The sequence below is a fragment of the Acinonyx jubatus genome, chromosome C1 (assembly GCF_027475565.1).
Source record: "Acinonyx jubatus isolate Ajub_Pintada_27869175 chromosome C1, VMU_Ajub_asm_v1.0, whole genome shotgun sequence".
Classification (NCBI taxonomy): Eukaryota; Metazoa; Chordata; class Mammalia; order Carnivora; family Felidae; genus Acinonyx; species Acinonyx jubatus.
This window is the reverse complement of record NC_069381.1, coordinates 216,107,103-216,122,197: the sequence shown is the minus strand read 5'-3', so window position 1 is coordinate 216,122,197 and position 15,095 is coordinate 216,107,103. Positions and strand designations below refer to the sequence as shown.

General features: G+C 60.5%; 1 protein-coding gene across 8 annotated transcripts in view; it reads left to right on the top strand.

Moving 5' to 3' along the window:
* Nucleotides 1-15,095, top strand: part of HDAC4 (histone deacetylase 4) — a 289,488-nt gene that overhangs the window by 209,120 nt on the left and 65,273 nt on the right. For all 8 annotated transcript variants that reach the window (XM_053216030.1, XM_053216034.1, XM_053216029.1 and 5 more), the window contains 2 exons: nucleotides 7,756-7,887; nucleotides 11,107-11,219. In XM_053216030.1, the coding sequence (XP_053072005.1) occupies nucleotides 7,756-7,887; nucleotides 11,107-11,219 (245 nt within the window). The remainder of the gene's footprint in view (nucleotides 1-7,755; nucleotides 7,888-11,106; nucleotides 11,220-15,095) is intronic.

Sequence of the window (15,095 nt, the reverse complement as noted above, 5' to 3'; positions counted from 1 at the left end):
CAGCAGCTCGGGTTGGATCTTTTCGCTGGCTTTGAAGCTCTGTGTGCCCTCTGATGGATTCCTTAGGTCCCCTTGGCCTCAGTTTCCCATCAGTGACATGGGGCCCTGCACCCCCATATCTTCACCGCCGTGGATATACTGAGCAGGCAGAGCTTCCTCTTGCCCCGGGTGTGGCGAGCGTGGCCCCCAAGGTCCCGACGGCGGAAGCAGAAGCCCGGGGACCTGGCCGCCAAGCAGAGCCACCCACCTCTGGCCCAGGGGCCTCACCTCGCCTCTTCCCCCTGATGTCCCAGGAAAGGACAGAGAACGTCACCTGCCTCTGGTGGCGCTCACGCAGCTCCCTGGCCTGAGCCCACATGCCCCACTCTGAGCAGAAGTGGGGGTGCCCGTCAGGGGACGTTTGCCCTGGTTCTTTCCGTCTCCCAGCCGAACAAGGCCGGCACCACCCGGAGACAGGCCCCTGTCACAGGACACAGAACCCGGCGGTGACCTCTTATAGCCAGGGTCCCGGAAGACTCCGGAGGCGGGACAGTGAACTCCACTGCTGACCCGCTGCCGTTCCCCAGAGCTGTGTGGCCCGCGACCTTTGCCTCACAGGCCCTGTGACCTCCAGTGTTTGTGCCTGCTGGCTCCCGTGCTGCCTTGGGCTTCTCTGGGGTCTGGAAACAGGGCCTCTAACACCTGCTTGCCCGGACCTTGTGCCACAGCAACCCCCCCACCCCCGCCCCAGGTCCTGTTCCGCTGAGAAACGAAGACTGTCCTGGTCACAGTTGGGGAGGTGCCGCTGAGCACGCGGCGTTCCAGAAGAACTTAATTAAGATTTGATTGCGGGATCCATTTTTTAAAAGGGCGTCACCAGCACATTAATAATATTAATAATATAAAGATTTCGGTGGAAACATTTAAGCCACTTAAGGGAATAGAGTGTAGTTAGGTGTCCTGTATCATTCTAAAAGTGTCTTTCCAACACTCGATGTCAGTAATTCTAAATAATTTATAGCTGCGTTTCTGGAAGAGTCGGTAAGAGGAAACACTACAAAAATGGGACTTTGAGCGCACCGACTCACCCACGCCCCTGCACGTTCAGGGGGTGACTCCGCCCTGGCTTGGGGGCCGTGGCCTGGGTTCAGATCCAGCTTCCTTACTCACTTCCCAGAGGCTGGATCATAACGGGTGGGTCTGCTCTCCAGAGCAGAGGGAAGAAGGTGGCGCCTGGTGGGTCCAGCCCCGGGCAGGAGTGCACGGTTCCCCTGGGTCACCCACCCAGCAGGGGGCGAAGTGGTCCCAGCACCGGCTCCCCTCCCCCGCCCGCCCAGGCAGTGCCCGTCCTCACACAGCCTGTGCTGCTGTCACATGAGCATCATGAGGGTCATGGTGCATCGCCCCAGGACCGCACCCAGTCACTTGGTGCTCCCCTGGTGCCTCCTGAGGTGCCCTGACACCTAGGGGATGCAGTCCCTGTCTGTGGAGAGCCTGCGTGTCCTCGAGCGGCTCCCCACGGCTGGCAGTGACCCCTGGGGGCGGATTCTGAGGCTGATTGCCTTGCCCAGTCACACCGCAGTGAGTTGGGATCCAGACTCAATTTCCTGTGCTTGACCAGCAGCGCCCTGTGCCTGCACCAGGGCGACATCCGCTCTGCCCCCCGATTTCTGCAGGGTGGTGACTCGGTGAGCATTTGCCCCGTGCATCCGGGGTGCTGGGCTCCGAGCTGCTGTGGTGGGTGGGGAGCAGGCCCCCCTCAGCACAGGGGCCAGGCCAGGGAGGGGGCCCAGGCATGTGAAGGGCAAGGCTTGTACCCCAAACACAAAGCAGATGGATTCAGGCCCCTTCTGACACGGTCATGCTGGCCTCTGGGCACCAGGGTCCCGTTCCGAGCCCGCAGCCCAGCATGTCCCCGCCGCCTTACAGAGATCTGCCAGAGCCTTCCGTGGCCTGTGCAGAGCCAGGTGGGTTCTCTGTGCCCTCCGCAGCGATGAAACATACCAACAAGCCAGAGAATTTTCCCGTGTCCTGGCGAACCGAATGACATTCGTGGCATTTGGTTCCGTGTCCGTGTGAGGAGTAGGCTGAAGTTACCAGGACACGGAATGGGCGCGTTTCATACACGACGCTCGGCTCTGCGGTTCGGGAAGGGGCTGCTTCCCGCGCCGCGTGCCGTCGGTACCTTGTTCTGAGCCGCTTCGCAGAAACCCCTGTGCGGGTCAGTAGCAGGGACAGGAGGGGATGATGCCCACGCGCTACGGCCGGTCGCCTGTGATAAATGGCCCTTGAGCTCCTGCTCGGGGCTGGGGCCGCTGGCCTCCGCCCTCTCCCAGCGGTCTCCGAGCAGGGTGTGGGAGGCCACCGTGGCCTGGGCAGTGCTGGCCCCGCCGAGCACCAGCTGCCAGGTGGGCAGCCTCCCTCGGCACTCAGGGGCTGTGTGCTCTTTAAAAACCGGGTGTGAGTGTTCAGAGAGCTCTTCAAAAGGCTTTATTGTGTTTCCAAAGGAGAGAGAGGGTGGGTGTGGTTAAATGCCAGGCAGCTTCTGTGCAAGGAAGTTGGCTCATGTGTTCTGTGCTCCAGCCTTTCGACCTTGACAACCATCACCCTTGGCCCTCTGATATGCAGAGCACCAGCTGGGATCTTGGACCAGTCTCTCCGAGAGCCACGTCCCACCGTTCGGTGGCACGTCCACACTGTTCCCGGTGGCCAACGGAAATCAGCTGGGGGACACGACACCTTCAAGCAGCGTGTGGTGCTTTTCTTTATTAAAAGATCACAGAATGTGTGCTTGTAACAGATTAAAACACACATTACACACACATCCTGAAGCTCACTTCCCAGAGGCTGCTGCTATTAGCTTGGTATCTGTCTGTCCAGAGACCTTCCGTCCCCGCATGTGGCAGTGTTGTCCGTGTGCGCCGTGAACACGCAGGCCCGTCTTTTTGTTAAGAAAAACGCTTGCTTTGCATTTTGTCCTGTGGTTTTATCTTTCAGGCAGTATGTGTTGTTCACACGATTCCATTTCGGGGTAGAAAGATCGATACCTGTTTCTGTGTTATTCTCACGTGTGGGTATAAATTGCAACTCTTTTGTAGCGTAACTTGGCCAACAAATGTGGGTACCTTTGCTCGCTTGTGCTGGTGTCTCTGTGGGATGGGTCCCTAAGGATGGGGCTGCCCGCCTGAAGGGCTGTGCGCTCTGAGCGACGGGGCGGATCACACCACATTGCCGCCCGTTTGTCCCCATTTCGTCAAGCGGGCGCTACCGTGTCCGTCCTGGCCCACGCGACGGATGAGTGCACCCTGCTTCCTTCGACGTTTCCAGGAGCGGTTCTGTCGCGGCTAGTAAAGCTGGAGCATCTTTGTGCTTATTTTCCATCCTTCCTCGTAGAATGTGAGCTACTTGCAGTGGGGCCCTGGGTGGCCGTGTCATGTAGCCGGCGAGCTGTGCAGAGCTCAGAGTGCCTGCTGGCCAGGCCGGTGCTTTCTTGTCCGTCCCTTGGGCACAATGTCTAGAACCGCACTAGACAACGGGCAGGGTTCCTAGGTGTTCAGTGGATGGAAGTCCAATGGCCGATCTCTCATCCATTTTCCTTTGGGTGTTTTCTTGGGACTTTGTAGGAACTCTTGATATGTTAATACCAATCCTACGTCGGATACGTGTGCTACAGAAGTTATATTCCAGTTATATTTTGGGGTTTTTTTCTTTGTTGTTTTCAAAGTAGATAAATGCACGTCAATCAGAGAGCCCCACTAGGCTCAGGACAGGAACACGTGCCCCTCCCTGCCCTGTGACAGGTGACTTACAGAAAGTATACACCAACATGAAGTGGCCCTGCCTGCATTTCTCTATTTACACAACTTGTTTGTCCTGAAGTTGCTTCGTTTTCTGTGTGCCTGTTATTAATCCACATGGAGGAGCCCCTGCATAGCACGTGGTCCAAAGGCCCCCCCTGGGGCCTGGGGGACATGCTCCCGGCCCCCCACCCCCCTGGGGAGGCTCCGCCCCTTTCCCAGGACCCCAGGGGCTCCTGCGCGGCCCCTCCTTCACCTCGCACGGGCACAGGAGCTTGCGCCGGATGCGAACGTGAGTCCTGGCATGCTGGCGGGTGTCCCCACTGGCTCACATCTGACCGATGACATGGTCGGGTGCAGAAGCCACTTTCCTGCAGGACTTTCGCGTCTTCGTCTTGCGTCCGAGTGACCGTTGGGGAATCCAGCACCGCTGACGAGGCCCACCCCTGGTGCCCGGAACTCCAGAACCCTGCAGGGCCTGCCTGGCGAGGGCCGCTGTGAGGCCTCCTGGGCAGCAGGCCTTCTTCAGATGGAGCACAGTGTCCCTTCAGTCACCTTGTTAGCGACCTTCCCCGCTCTGCCCGGTCTTGGCTCTTTGTCAATCCAATGTCGGACCTTTGCACTCCCGTTTTCCAAATTTCTCACCTTTTTCTCCAGATGTCTTCTTCCCACACTTGTACTTCTGTCCTGTGCCTTGTCCTGGGTCTCAGGAAGGGGCAGCTGGAGGCACACGCTCCGTCCGCGTGCCCGGCCGAGACGGCGTCGTGGGCATCCTCGGTGGCTCAGGCCCTGCTCTCCTTGCTGGGTGTGGGGGCAGGCCCACACACCAGTGACTGCTTCCAGAAGGACCCTCCTCTGTGCACGCGCCACGGGCACGTACAGCCCCTGTGCCCACCTGGCTGTTAAACAGTAAAATGTTCCCACCCTGAAAGCGGTTTACGCTGTGACCGACCGTCAGGGAGAGCGCGACGTTCATAAACTGGGTGTGGGTTAGGGTTTGTCGAGCGCACTCTTCGTCTCGGCCGAAGGCACTTCCTGCCCAAAGAGGGGTGGGTGCTGGGGAGGGGGTCGAACTTTAAGGCAAGATGAGGATAGCTTAGTTTGACTTAACCTGTCATTTACCTGATCGCCTTTGAGGAGAAACCTCCCGGCTCCCCACGTGCCCCTGGCAGAGCAGGCACCGTGTCCGTGGATCCGGTCAGCGTCCTCTGTTTCGTCAGCACACGGCTGTGATCCACGTCTCCCAAACACCTCCCTCAGGCTCTGGCTCTCGGTCTGCCGCGGCTCTGTTCGAAGGAACACATCCAGGCGTATCCTTACTCCTCCCAGCCCTGTTGGGAGCTGGCATGTGTCCTGAGGACCTCAGAGGCCGGCAGGAGCTGCTCGTTGGGGCCTGTGGGGGTCGCGCAACCCTGCACGTGGTGGGTGCGGTCTCCAGGGTCCGCTGTCTCGCCGATGGCCTGCCGTGCAGAGCGGCCTGGGTTACACGCTTTCGGCAAATCTCAGGGAACATGCTTAGGAATGGCTGGAGTGGGGGTCACCGTGTCTCCTCTGTGGGGTCCACACGATTCGTTCGAGCTCGCGCGATGCCTGGGCCCGCGGCTGCCGGAGAACGTGCCTTCTCCAGAGCAAAGGAAGGGCAGGAGGGCCTTTGCTGCACCTCAGAGCCCTTTGCAGCCCGGCCAAGGTCCCGGGGCAGGCGTGGGGGGCGGCGCGGGGCGGGGGGGGGGGGGGGGGGAGGCGGCCCGGAACCTACACTGAGAGGTGACTGCCTCCTTTCCCGCCTGATCCCCAGCCTGCTGCTCAGCCCATGGAGAGGCGGTCCCGGGCGCCCCAGAGGGACAGGGAAGGGCCCAGACCGGTGTGTGGAGCCCTTCTGGTGCCTTAAACTGGGCTGCGGGCGGAGCACACCCCGCTCAGTTTAATGCCCTGCTTTCATCTTAAATGAGACGTTTGACATCTTGAACACAGTGTCCCTCGTTTCCGTTCTGCACTGGGCACTGCACATGAGATGGGGGCCCCGCGGAGAGGCGGGCGGGGGGAGTGTGCTGAGCTCCCAGGAGGCAGGGCAAGTCCTTCAGACCGGCCTGACTTTCATGTTCAAGCACGGGCAAGGGGGAGACCAGCAAAGAGACAGATGAGCAGAACCCTTTCAGGGGCCACCGTGAGGGGAGTGCGGCCGTCCCACGGTCCGGACAGGGGGGCCAGCAGCCTCGTGCGGTGGGAATGGGCTTGGGGCCTGCCCGGCACAGGCTGCCGGTCACAGGGAACCTGGGGTCCTCGGGGAGGATGGTCCCGGCCGGTGCCGTCGCTCGACCAGGTGTCGGGAGCGTGGTGACCCTGCCGCCCCCACCCCCGCACCCATGTCCCCAGGCGCTCCCCGCCGAGGGCCGCGCTGTCCTGCAGTCTCGGGGGCAGCTGCCGACCCCTCCTCGGACAGAAGGTTGTTGAGAGGACCGTTGGTGTCCTTCTAGCAGAGACCTTGGTGGCATTAGAAGAGCCGCTGTTTTCTTGCCGGTTAGCCACATGGGGTCGTGGCCTTTCTCTCACGTTAAGTAAGGCCGAGAAACTCCGCGCAAACCCAGAAGTGAGTGAAACACAGGAGTCTGCAGTGCCCGCAAAACAAGTGTGAAAGCAATGAACGTGGATCCTCCGCCTGTGGAGAAGGTGAACCCCTCCCACTTTTCTTGGCCGCGGAAGTCCTACAAGTGGACGGGCACCCGCTCTAAGCCCAGATACCGCAAAGGGGAAAGGGCCCCGTCCCTGCCTCACACCCTCCAGAGCAGGGGGGCCATCGGGAGCATTCTGGCGGCTTCTTCAAACACACCTTCGATTCCTCCGGGAGGCGGCACTCAGGTGCCCGGCCGTGCCCTCCGCCCTCCAGGGCCCACAGACCCGGCCTCCTTCGGGGAGTGGGGTCCCCAGGCCACTGCCCCGCCCTCCACGCTCCCCAAGGGTCGGAGTCACGGTGCCCCTGAGATGCACGCGTGGCCTGCTTCTTAAAACCCAGTCGTCTTAGTTCTGATTCCAGAGGGAAATTCGACTGCATTGTGTGGCACTCTGGAGAGCAGTGAACTTCCTGTTCCAGAAAGATTAAAAACAGCAGGGGTGCTGATTAAAAACAAACAAACAAAAAGGTAAAAACGAGCTTATTTGCAAACGCACAAGTCGCAGGAACTTGAAAGCAGTCAAGTAAAACCGCAGAACGCCAACGTCTCCCAGTGGTGCTCTTACCCCTGTCCTGGCCCTGAAAGCTGGTGGCCTCGTGGAGTTGGAGATTCCTGCCCAGGCGTCCGGACGGGGCACCTCTGGGTGCAGAAGGCACTGCCCAGGCAGCTCGCACTGGGGTGCCCCCCACTTCCCCAGAGGTGCAGCTTGATTGGTACGCGGGGTGGTCTGGGCTCTGGGTGCAGAGGCTTGAGAACCACTGTGGGCTCAGATTTGCAGGTCTGCACAGCACAGGGCTGTTAACAAACCAGACCAAGCCGAAACACCTGTGTCCCCCGTTCAGGTGGACTCTGAGGGAGGTGGGCTCGTTCACCTACACGCAGGTGTGGAAGACTGGTTGGCCTTAGGACCCCATGGCGGCCACTGGCAGAGATCGCCGGGAGCCCCAGCAAGCAGCTTGTTTCCAGGTGGTTAGACGTGGGAGGAATTTCTGATACGCAGGTGAATGAGGAAGTGGAGACTATAGAAGCCGTAACAACATTTGTGGGCCGACGCCCCGAAACGACCAGCACAGATAGGTAACCCTGTCCGAAGAAACGGAGCCGAAGGCGTCCGATGGCCTTTGTGCATCTTGTAGGACTGAAAAGATGCTGCGTAGGCCTCAGGAACGCTGCCTTCGCTCTGCCCTGCAACAACACAGCAGGGTTGAGTGGATATTGACCTGATGTGCATGGTTTTTTTAGCTGCCAGTGAGATAAACTTGGTCCCCGTCGTGAGTGTCTGACTATAACGACGTCTCCTTTTTGTGCAGCCTCTGAACCCAATTTGAAATTGCGGTCCAGGCTAAAGCAGAAGGTGGCCGAAAGACGGAGCAGCCCGCTGCTACGCAGAAAGGACGGGCCCGTGGTTACCGCTCTAAAGAAGCGTCCATTGGATGTCACAGGTACGTCCCGTGAGTCGTGGAAGCCCGGCCACCGCCTTCTCCGCGAGCCGCTGCGAGCCTTTCCGAGACCTCCTCCGAGGCCCTGCATCTCTGCACGGCACCTTGTCCCCGGGGCGCCAGCCGTCCAAGAGCCACAGCCAGTGCCCTGGCAGGGGTCTGTCTCTAAGCACGCCCCCGCACCCCTTGTCTGCTCCGGGCCTCAGCCACAGAAAGTGGCGTCCACCGGCCTGGGTACGGTCAGGGAAGTCCTGTCTGACGTCGCACCGGGTGTTTTCAGGAGTTTTGAGTTGAGGTTCCCCGATCCTGCCCCGTCCATGGTGAATCACACGGTTGTGAGCTGCTCACCGCCCATCACGGTGTCTGGGCCACGGGGCAGGGGTCCTACGGGTGGGAGGGGGAGAGAGGAGGGCGACCGCTCGTTTCCACTTTCCTGGTGAGCGTTGCTCTCGGCCCCCACCTAGCGGTGGACACGCAGAAGTACGCCCCCGGCAGAGCCCGGGCCTGAGGGGCGCCCTCCTTCCTGCGGGTGCTGCTCCCCTCTTCCGGGCCGCGCCCCCCACTGCAAGGGTGCACCTCGCTTCCAGAGGGCCCACCCCGGCCCCAGGCACATCCCACTTCACGAGGGTGGGCCCCACCCTGAGGCTGCGCCCCACTGCAAGGGCACACCCCAGCCCGGAGTGTGTGCTCCCGCTTCCTGTGGGTGCCCATCCACATGCCCGAAATCAGCACCCCGAGAGAGGCGCTGCTCAGAAGTGGCTCGGGGGCGAGGTGGGCGGGAGCCGTGTTTGCGGCAAGCACAGGGCCTCCTTTGAGAGACAAGGCTGTAGGTAGCGGCCTGTCAGTGGTAGGTTCTCAGGGCCCGAGGAGGGGAGCTCCCCGGGGCTGGTCCCCGTGTGGAAGCGGCTAGTGCCGCGCACACGGGTCGGAGCTCCGGCGCCTCTGAGTTAAGGTGAGAGCTCTATGGGGCCCTCCTGCCCTGTCCCGCTGCGCTCCAGGGCCCGTTAGCCAGGAAGACACCCCCGACGTAAGCTCCTGCCTCTGAGCATTTGTGGGAAAAGCGGAAGCTCTTCGTGTTTCGGCGCAGGGTTCTGCGCTGGGTCCGTCGAGGACAGACGGGCCTCGTCTGAGGAGAAGAGCGTTGTCACTCGGAGTCCCAGAGTCTCCCCAGCTGGGGGTCCCCTTCGAGGCTGTGAGTGCAGCTGTGTTTCCTCTGACGGGTGCCTGGCGTGGGCCGGCCGCCCTGATGGACGGAGGAGCCCGTGCAGTTATTTCTGGCCACGGAGTTGGTGAGGCGGGGCCGTGGGCAGGCTTCTTCCTGAGCGCCGGCTCTCGTGTTCACGTGGTCAGCCCGTGACGGTTTCATGCTACCGTGAGTCCGCACCAGGTTACACGTAAAAGTGGGGGCACGGGTCCTCGCCTCCACGGAGCTCAGGATCCGACTTGAGAGGCCAGACCGTGCCCGCCCCAGCCGACGGGTCCCGGGGAGTGCTACCGCAGAGGAGTCCGGGGCGGGCAAGGCCGGGGGGCGCTTGGCAGATAAGTGCAGCTGGCAGAGAGACGAGAGGAGATGGGCTTCTGGGCCCCACAGAACCCAGGCAGCCGGGGTAGAGCTGGCTATCCTGAAGGCAGAATAAGGAGTTCAAGGAAGGTGGTGAGGGTTCTGCAGCAGGGGCGCGTGGCGGTGCAGAAGGAAGCCACCGGTGTGTGTGTTGGGGGGGGGGCTGGGGGCCCAGGTGGGGGCAGGGCCGGGCGGGGCCCGGGCTGCTCCTCCCCGGTGGTTAAAGCCGCGCGTGCGGCAGGAGCAGAGATCTAGCCGGAGCCGCTGCTGCTCACTGTGGGGCGTGTTTCCTTCCAGTCTGTCTTCTGTGTGCCCGTCCCGCCGCCCAGCCCATGCCACGCGGTGCCCTGCTTGTGCTGATGCGAATAACACGATTACACACTTGTGTTCGTTTCTTACACCACTCTCCCGCAAGCGGAGCGAGCAGTAATCCGCGTAGTTGAGTGGGAAACGGCTGAAGAGCTGGCCGTGTATCTTTATTGCCCCAGTTTCTCACCCGCTTGCGCGAGAGGGTCTGTGTGGTGACCCTGCAGGGGACACACGTTTGCAGGAAGTCAGCGGAAGCCGGCGTGTAGTCTGGGACAGGAGCAGCAGGGATGGCATCCAGGGCGGGGCCCCTGGGACCGCCCCCGAGGGCCAGGAGGCCTGGAGGAGGTGGCTCTGCCTTGTGCCCAAAGTGGAGCAGTTCTTTCCCCCGGGCCCTTCTCAGCGGCTCCCAGTCCCGTGACGTATAAGGAGCCGTGACCCCCAGTGAAGAAGTAAGCCCTGGATTTGGTGTGGGGGCAGCAGGGAGCCGGTCTGAGCTCACGTCACTGTCTGGGAGGCCTGACCGTGGCCAGGCTGCCGCGGCGAGCCCGAGCGGGTGTCGCCAGGCCGACGGCCGGTCGGTCGAGAGGGCCAGGGACCCCAGAGGTCACAGTCCGTGGTGAGGCCGTTGTTACGATGCCCACAGACACCGGTGGCACGGAGGCTCCGGTGGCGGTGAGAAGGGGGCAGGGTGAGCACGCTCCTCGGTCTCAGGCAAGTCGCCGTGAAGCCTGGGCCCAATTGGCAGGGCGGACCCACCCGTACCTTGAAAGTCACTTGCAGGATAAACTAGTGTGCGATTCCAGGGAACCCCGACCAGTCACAGCAACCAGGGCGGCACCCGCCCTGGGCGTCTGATGTCGCCCAGGAAAAGCGAGAGGCTTTCGTTCCAAAGGAGCCCGGCAGCCCGTGGCTTTGCTAGCGAGCGCGGTAAATCTGACCTCTCCCTATTCGGAGTTCCTTGGCCTCTGTGGATCCCGGTCTTCTGTTGTTGGGTTATTACTGAGCATTTAAGGGCTTATCTTTTTGGTGTAGAGGATCACCTCGAGGTTCAAGAGGAATAAAGTCGGTAACGTGCACAGCTTAAAAGGCTCAGGCGGGGCCTCCACAGAGCCGTACGTGTGCAGAGCTCGCCAGGAAGTCAGTAGCAAAACCAAAAATAGGGAATTAGCCTCACAGCCCCTGTTCGGGGACCGCGGTCAGGCTCTTTCATGATGTCACTTGTGCCAGTCAGCAGGTGGGAAGCAGAAGTCCCCGGGAGGCCCTCGGCGCCCAGGCCCGGGTGGGCACCTGCCACGGCCTCGCCCAGAGCCTCTGCGTGGAGCGTGGCTCACGGATGTCTCTCCGCCCCACAGACTCGGCCTGCAGCAGCGCCCCGGGCTCCGCGCCCAGCTCGCCCAACAACAGCTCCGGGAATGTCAGCACCGAGAACGGGATCGCGCCCGCCGTCGCGAGCATCCCCGCCGAGGTCAGTGCGGGCTTTCCATTCCTTTCTGTTCCCTGCGCCGGCCCGGCGCATTCAGATAGTTGGTTCCCTTGAGGTGACCGAGGTTTGCGGGTGCCCTTCGGCCTGGACAGTTGAGGTCGGGAGGCACCCTGGACGGGGCACCGTTGGGACTTCATCCCTCTTTCCTGCCACTGACCACTGCTTCTCCTGCAAACGTGAGCCCTGTGTCCAGATGGGAGAGCAGCTTCGAACCCAGCCTTTCCTCCTGGCCTCCTTCGGAGCACGTTTTATCCGGCCGATTCAGAACACAGACGCGTGGGCCCATGGGGTCCTAGATGCCTCGCTGCTGTGTGCCCCTGGGGCTCTGCACGGTGGCCGAGAACCGTTGTTGGAAGAGAATCAAAGTGTTTATTGTGCTTTAGAAATACACAGGTTAAAACGTCAGCCAACAAACACACATCCGTGTGTCGTGGGGGAGCAGAGTAGCACGGGCAGGTGGTCAGGAACCCCAGAGCTGGCATTTCGGAGGCGCCTGGGTAACTAACCACCAGCCTGAGACACATGGTCAGGCCCCCGCCCCCAGCTGTGCCACAGGTGGAGAGGGGCGTGGGCACAGAGAGGGTTCTGGAAGCACTTGGCAGAGAGGACAGGTGCTCCAGGGGAGACAAGGGGCCCGGGGCTGGCTGCCGGTTGTGCCCTTGACCAGACCTGGGTGACTTTCCGGGCAGTGGTTTCCAGGACCTTCCTTCCGTGCTTTCTTTTTCTACCTCGTTCTCTTTGCCCCAGCTGCTCATTGCACAAGTGTCCCTGGAGCTCCTACCTCGGGCCAGCCCTGCACCAGGCCCAGGGGCCAGAGGGCCAGAGGGCCGGCCAGCAGCCTGCCTCCACACAGCAGGCTGTGCGGCCTGGGAGAGGCAGGCTCTGGCCGGTGCCCAGGAAGAGCAGCGGAACTTCACGCTATCGAGCGAGGCCACGGGCTGGGGGCGCCCTGCGTGTGGAGCCGCCTCGCTGCGGAGTTCACGGAGAACGGAGCCCAAAGTGCCGTCTGCTTCATGCTGCAGACGGTCCTGCCGAGTGGGAGGTCTTTCTGAGTTCTTTTTGAGTTCCTGCTGACTTACAGGAGGGTGCAGTTGAGTACATGTAGTCACTTAACTTTCCCCCTAGATATTTAGCAACGAGTCCTCCCCGCCCGCAGCGTTGACAGATCTTACTCGGGGTATATGGGCGCCAGGGCTGAGCCTTTCCGCCCCCTGTTGGAGACACCCATGCGCACAAGCACGCGGCAGAGCTAAGGTTGGCGCTGGCTCCTCCGCTCCCCCCCCCCAGGTCTCCCCCTGCCCCTGTTGAAGTACAGGTCCCGTGTTCATGTAAGTTGAGCTGCTGCAGACTCACCGATAGAAAAGGGCCATCCCGTTTACCGCCCTCTGGTGGGCAGGGGTGGCCTCTGACGGTCAGGTCCACCTGGGGGGCCTCTGGGGGTTTCGGGCGCTGTTAGAAGCTGACCTCTCCTGAGAACTCGCAGGCCTCGTGACGCCCCCGCTGGCTGCAGCCCCTCGGGCGCAGGGCGACGTGGGTCCTCGCTGGAGCGCCTCCTTTCACTGCTGTTCTGCCAGGGGCCCCGGGCCGGGACAAGGTCCGCGGCCTACACACGGCGGAAGCAGGCGCCCCGGGCCTGGAAAGGCAGCTCCCTCCAGCCCAGAAGGCCCGGCGTGAAGCGGGCGTGAGACCAGGCTCCGATTTTGTGCGGAGCGTGTGGGAGCTGATGATCCTGTCGCCCCGCAGACGGAGACCGCCAGCGTCACGCACGCGGGCAGTCAACCTCCGAGCAGTTCTCAGAAGGCTGCGTTATTTCTAAAAATAAATTAGGTGTAAAAAAAAAAAAATAGAGTGATTATAAAGAGGAAATTATAACTTTGCAGACATTAGGACGTTTGCTCGTTTCGTCCCTGGGTGATTGCAGCCCGGTGGTGCCTGCTTTCCTTGGCCGTCTCCATCATGTTCTCCTCAGCACAGCGTGTCAGTATTTCTTCTACTTGGACCAACAGTTTTTCTGTCTGGGGAAAGTGCTTTCCACGGTTGTCGTCAGCTCGTGACTGTGCAGGGTCACGGTGAGCGAATGCTTTGTAGCCCTGTGGTCTCTCCAGGACAAGATACACCAGGCGCCCCTGCGCGAAAAACGCTTTCCTTCCTGGTTTGCGCTCATGGCGTCCAAACAGACCATAAGGTGTGTGTGTTTCCAAAGGACGCTGAAATACGACCGCGTTAAACAGCACCTCAGGGATCCTGTGAGTTACGGATATTTGCACACACGCCGTGAGGCAGTACAGGCACACGTCTCTTTATCGCGCATCACAGGTGTTGCCCTTTCTTACGAACCGAAGACACCAGCCTTCCGTGGAGGAAGTCGCTGCCGATGGGGTGGAAACAGCAAGAGAACCAGAACTGCAAGCGGAGCCTGATGACGGGACTGAATGTGTGACCGCGGTCTTGGGGGAAATCTTGAACGGAGGAGGAGTTGCTTCTTGGGGAAGTGGTTTCTTGAGGTGGAATCTGCCGCCGGTGACGATGCCGTGAAGACTGTTGACGTGACCACAAAGGATCTGGAAGATGCATACACTTAGCTGATAGAGCCGTGGCTGTGTTTGAGAGGACGGACTCCGGTGTCGAACGATTCCTACTGTGCGTAAAATGGCGTCAAACGGCATCACGTGCCACAGAGAAATCGTCCACGAAAGGAGGAGTCACTTGATGTACCAGACCAACCTCGTTGTTGACTAATTTAGGAAACTGTCACAACCACCAAGCAGCCGTGAACATCGAGGCAAGCTCTTCCTCCAGCGAGAGGATTCTGACTCACTGAGAGCTCAGATGATGGTTAGCATTGTTTAGCAATAAAATACGTTTTAACTCAAGTCTGTACATTCCTGTAGACATGAAGCTGTTAACACATCTGACACACTACAGTGTCTCGTAAACACAACTTTCACGCGCACGGGGAGACCAGTGAGCTCACGGACTGGTGCTGTGGTGTCTGGGACCACACCCAGCGTCTCCGAGGCAAGCCGCAGGCGGCCCCTCCCCACCCCCCCAACCCCCAGCAGATGAGGAGGCTGTTTCCTCCCCTGGCCGGCACCCGGTGCACCCCCACGTACGGCCACTTGATGATAGCTTTCGGCGCATAATTTTCTCCTCCGATGTGACATTTTAAGGCACCCGGACGTTTCTCGTCGTTAGTTACGAGCCCCACTGCGAGAGGAGCTAAGAGGAGACGGTCACACGTCCATCACTCCAGTGATTTTCTCGTTACGTGAAACTCCGTTTCACAGACTCCGTCTGCCGCCTCCCACTCGCCGGCCTGGTGGCCAAGTCCTTTGTTCCTTTGGTCTGTCTGCTCCCTGGTTCGGCACACTGACCAGGTACCTACTCCACAGGGGGCGTTGCGTTGCAGCAAACAAAACAGCATCCTTTGGAGGGAAGAATGTTCTTTCTAGAAGCAAAAAGATGTTAAATAGCACGGTAATTCAGATCCTCAGAGAATGCTCCCACTCCCCCTTTTCTGTCTGTCCTTCCAGCCCTCACTGTCTGCTTTTGAACGAGCAGACCATCCTGTACCTTGTTTTTCCAGCCTAACAACACATCATCGGTGGGACTCCAACCAATCCAGATTTTTCCCGGCCTCCCAAGGGCCCGGCGCATAAGTGTGGTTCATTTGCTCCACCCGGGACATGGACATGCTGCCCTTCCCTGCCATGGGCACCACGGCCACGACATTCCTGGGACCGTCCCTGGTTTTGCCCGGCACCGTTTCGTAAGAGCCACCCGGAGAGTGGAGTTTTAGGATCAAAAGTTAGATAAATTTTTAAGGCTTTTGATACGGATTGCCCAGTTTTCCTGCAG